Consider the following 5,219-nt stretch of genomic DNA (forward strand, 5'->3'; position numbering starts at 1 on the left):
TCACTTTTAACAATCTCTCAACTGTGTATTTTAAATACATTTAAATTATTGTTTATTGAATAAACTAAGACTATGCAATGGTGGATAAATAGTGTAGTTACATATTAATTTGATTTTATATAGCTTGTGAAATTTCAAAATGATTTCACGCCGCAACAACCGTATTGCGCGTGCAGGAACCGCAATGACCGCATTCGCAACAACCAGCAACCGCAACCGCATCCGCAACCGCAATTTAAAACCTTGGGCAAAACACAAAGTAACATTTGTTGCTAACAAATTTCTACAAAGAACCCAGAGTTGACTATTTTGAGAAGTGAAAAGATCAAATCGGTTGTTGTAATTTCAAGTGGAACATTCTCAAATGGTGTACTGTCCTACTGTACTGATATGCAAAAGTATGTTATAAAGATAGCTATAAAGATATTATCACCTGAACTGAACACACACATAGATCTCAAAACGATAATGCAACAAATAACCAACACAAAATAGTAAATTTAGTTATGCCCGTTCAAAAAATTAAATCTAGTGATGTTCTATTACAAGTTTTGCAGCATATACCTTAATCCTTAAAACATACTGTAAGTTACATAACAAAACCTTAACAATTGTTACTACTCCTCCTTAACTTCGGTTAACAAGTGACTGAGACCATTTGTTAGAGCAGATGTTGAGGTCAAAGCAGATTTCAATATTCTCACACACTACATCAAGAAAAAGAAAAGCATGTTCAACTAGTCTAGTCTAGTTGCATAATACTTCAAAAACCAAAATACTAGCGTAGATAATAAATAAAAAGATTTATTTTATTACTTACCTCCTTCATACCAATGTTGACAACCTTTTTCTCCAGGTCTTCAAGAGGAATTTGCAAACGTTGGATTAATAAGAGAACTGAAATCGGAGATGAAGGTCCAATAACCAACTCATCTGTAGCTAGGTAAGTTGTCGGTCCCTTGATATATCCTTCATTACTTCCAGCATTTTCATTGTCCTTAGCTAGATGCATTGATTCATATTTTCCTTTATCTTTCCGGTATTCAGTACTTATGAAATATTTATGCTGAAAAATACTTTGCCGGGGACTTTCACCTTGATAATAACAATAAAACTTCGCAGGTGACTGGTTTATCGGTAATATGTGTTTGCTAGATTTGTACTCATGAGCCAAATGAGGATCAACAAGTCTATTCTTTGTTTCTTTTGACAGCAAAATTTTGGTTTCGTCGAATTCAACAATACTTTTGTATAATCCATCTATGCTGCCAATAGAACTATATCCTCCTAACTTACGAACAACACCTCCTAGAGGAAATGCCAGAAAGCTTAATAATAAATCTGCAAAATCTTGCTCCCCATGAGCAAACAGTATTTTTCCATGTGATTTTCTTATAACTAGCTCCACATTGATTTGAAAATTAGTATCCAAATTATTTTCAGTATCGCAGGAAAAAATCCAAATCCTCTCTATCGAAAGTTTATTTCTTAGGAATACATCGGTCAAAGGTGACTTAGAAACCAAAGCACACTTTAAAAGATCCAGTACCTAAATAGTCATATATAGCCATAAGAATCAACCAAAAAAGATTTGGTCAGTTATTCAATAAATCTGAAAAGTAAGTATTTAGTCATAATAGTCTAAGGGAGTATGTGTATAGCATATAACAAACTACAAGCAATTAATCATATGAAGAATCAAACAGGAAAAGTTTTACTTTTACCTTTTCCTTAGTAACATTTAAAGTCATTTCCTTTGTAGAAGTTGTGACTATTCCTGAATTCTTGAGCAGAGAAATGCTTGTATAAACCAAGGAGTTTGACATGATAATCAAATCATCAGTAATAAGAAAAGTAGCATCACTATTAACAAATCCTTCGCGAAAATGTTTCAGAACAACAGAACGCATAGCACTCCCAGTCCCACACTTACAACGCTGATCCAAATAAAGAGAGGAGTTGAACTTGCAATTGCTGCTTTTCAAACACCTGATGAAGTAATTTGTGGGTTGAGTGTCATCGATATTAACTTTAATACTGCTGCAATAATCTTCCGACGAATTTTTTGGCTGCAACAGCAATTCTTTGATTGAATCTGTCCAGTAACACTGTTCTTTGAGATTTGCCACACTTTGATAGAGTGAGTTAAGACAACCAACTGTGACAGGTCCCATGTTCGAATCTTTCTGAGAAAGTCTAGCAATGGTACCTAATGGTAATGTTAAAAAGCTACAGAGAATATCCACAAAGTCCTTCCCTGCTTCAGCAAACACAACTTTATTACTCTCTTCGTTAATTAGAAGTTTCAGCTGCACATTCTCTTCTGTTTCAGTAGTATCAGCCATGGCAGAAGAACAAGAAGTTTGAAATCTATGCTGAAAGGTTAAATGAAAGGATTGCAAATTGCAAAGGATTACAAACCCACACTTTACTATAACCTTTAGTGTTCTTTTTAAATTGAACCTTTGGTATTCTTTATTGACAAATGCTAACGAGTGCGCTGGGGCACTCTTTAATACCTTTAATAGTAAGTATTTTTTATAGAATTTTATGAGAATGCGTAAAGTCAACATATTGGAAATTGTATCGTTTAATTTGTTAATAAAGAAATGGAATGCTTAAAAGGTGCCCCGGAGACACTCGTTAGCAAGACCCTTCTTTATTTTTTATTGGCTGTAACATCTTAATTATTGAAATTGAAATTAGTAGTAGTATTTGAATTCTTGGGAGAAAAAACGTTGGTGGCGGATTTTTCATGGGAATGCATAAAAAAAATTAAATAAGACCTTAATACGACCTTTGTACTTGCCCGTAATATGGCTGATTAATAAATAAGGATCACTTGTTTCACTGGTCATAAAGTGTTTACTTGCTGAAGAAATTATAGGAGGAAGTTTAAGGAATGAAAGTTTATAGGGAACATTTTCTAGTTGACAAAATTAGTAGCGGATGGAAGTTAGACTTGGTAGGGATGACCACAGTTTGATCTCTCGCAACTTCGATGAGGAGCGGATGGAACCACACTTGATGCCAGAACGACCGTCGAACAAGATTAAGCGGTCTAATGAGCTAGATACTGTTGTTGAAAAAAAATCTATGAATAAAATTATAGCAAAATTTAATTTTTAGGCTCAAAAATGCAATTTTATCCCCTATTTTTATTGAATCTAAATTTTACATCCAATTTTACAATTCTATGGATTTTATCCTCCTATAATATTTGACTCATATAAACGGCTACAATAAACACGTAGTCAATACTTGGTCTCATTCAAGAAGTTTAAGGCATATATACCATACAAGTATTCGGAAGTTATACATCATAAATACATTGATTACTTAATCTCAACATAAATTTTGATGATTTTATCAAATAGAAGCATTAATTTCACTTGTTAAGTAGACTGAAAATTAAAAAGTATACTATATGATTATGCCACTTGCAAACTTTACTTGTAACACTATGTTAAACGTGTATTTGTAACCAGAGTCCCACATCATTGGTTACATATAATAAAATATGAGTTAAGTATTGTTGGGGGCGGCCGGGGGATCAAAAGAATTATAAATTATGAGGGTTAAATTCCGAATTTTAAAATAGAGAGCGTAAAATTTCGATAGGGGTAAAACTGCATTTAGCTTAATTTTTATTATTCATAATAGTGAATATTATATATTTTGATGGAACGGTTTTCTCTAAATGCAATATTCGATAAATAATTTTTATATTACGAGGTCTTTTAAATTTTAAATTTTTATTTTGACAGTAAATATTCTATTTTTAACAGATATATAAACCTTTTAAATTTTTTAGGTTACAAATGAATATTTTATGATTTTATCTTATTCCTTTGTTACTTTTCCAACTAACCTCGGTTAAAAATGCTAACGTGGCTGTTAATTTAGTGAGGTATCACTGACCAATAAGTGTTCACCATGATGCTAAGTGTTCGTTTGGCCTAGCTTTTTTTAGGTGTAGAAGTTCTTTTAATCATAAAGGTAGAAATAATAGTTTTTCGACTAAAGTTAAAATTATTTGGTAAATCTTTTTTTTTTTATAAAAAAAAGGTTAAAAGTTGTTTTTTGTTATAATAGGGTTAAAACATATATTTGATAATATATTATAGTTTTTCCTAAAATATAGAAACTGTTTTTTTTTTACTATAGCTTTTAGAAATTGTTGTTTGACCTAGCTTCTTACTTGCTACCACGATTTCAGGTTCTGGAAAGTGAAGATGCAAGCATCTTTGGTTCAAGAAAAGTTTAGTGATATGCAATCACATGGTTGTATTTTATAGGAAGATTTAAAACTAATACTACTACTCCGTGACAATATATAAGCAAAAATTAATTTTTTAGGTACATTGCATATTTAATGTATCTGTCTTATAATATGGACCAAATATATTAAATATACAATGAACCTAGAAAGATGACTTTTGCTTATATATTGTCATGAAGGGTGCACGGAGATTAGTTTTATTTTTAATTTCTTAATTATTTTTAGGGTTTAAAATAAAGCAAAAAATTTAAACATGGACCATAGTTACCCGGGGGAACGGGTGTCCCATAAGTTATTTTCAATTTTTAATTTTTTTTAAGTCGAATAGAACCCCTTCGACGTATAATTGAGTGGATGCCTATTAATATTGACTCATTTCAATAATGAACCCCTTCTACCAGAAAATTGGCGTGCGAGAAACTCGTAGATAGCGAACGAGTAAAAATAGTTCAATTTGTGGAAAAATTATTTATCCTATATATGTGTGTGTAGTATAAATGTATGTTTTTTTGCCGAGATGTTGAATATCTCTATTCGAAAAATTATTTATTTTTAATTTCTTAATTATTTAGGGTTTAAAACAAAAAACAAAAAAATTAAACATGGACCATAGTTCCCCGGGGGAACCGGTGTCCGATAAGTTATTTTCAATTTTCAATTTTCAATTTTTTTAAGGTGCATAGAAATTAATAGTAAACAAGATGTTCTTGATTACAAATAGATACTCCCTCCGTCCCAAAACTTTAATTTTTTTGGAGTTTTGCAATGAGATTAAGAAATGATAAGTAAAGTCATTTTTACGCTTACTTTATTAACAAAGATAAAATATATTTAATTAATGCTTTAACTTTATTAAGAATATAAATGATAAAGTATCACTAAATATACATTGATTTCTTAAAAGGACTAAAGTCTCGGGACAAAATTAAAAAAGTAA

At 31.2% G+C, this 5,219-nt stretch overlaps 1 protein-coding gene across 1 annotated transcript; it reads right to left on the minus strand.

Moving 5' to 3' along the window:
* Positions 1 to 426: 426 nt before the first annotated feature.
* On the minus strand, positions 427 to 2,429 carry LOC123888735. The gene is made up of 3 exons (XM_045937892.1): positions 1,725 to 2,429; positions 821 to 1,549; positions 427 to 707 (listed from the first exon to the last, which is right to left on the minus strand). Exons 1-3 carry the CDS (start codon positions 2,343 to 2,345, stop codon positions 618 to 620), a joined length of 1,440 nt encoding a protein of 479 aa, XP_045793848.1. The 5' UTR covers positions 2,346 to 2,429; the 3' UTR covers positions 427 to 617.
* Between the last annotated feature and the right edge of the window lie 2,790 nt (positions 2,430 to 5,219).

The sequence above is a fragment of the Trifolium pratense genome, linkage group LG6, assembly GCF_020283565.1.
Source record: "Trifolium pratense cultivar HEN17-A07 linkage group LG6, ARS_RC_1.1, whole genome shotgun sequence".
NCBI lineage: Eukaryota > Viridiplantae > Streptophyta > Magnoliopsida > Fabales > Fabaceae > Trifolium > Trifolium pratense.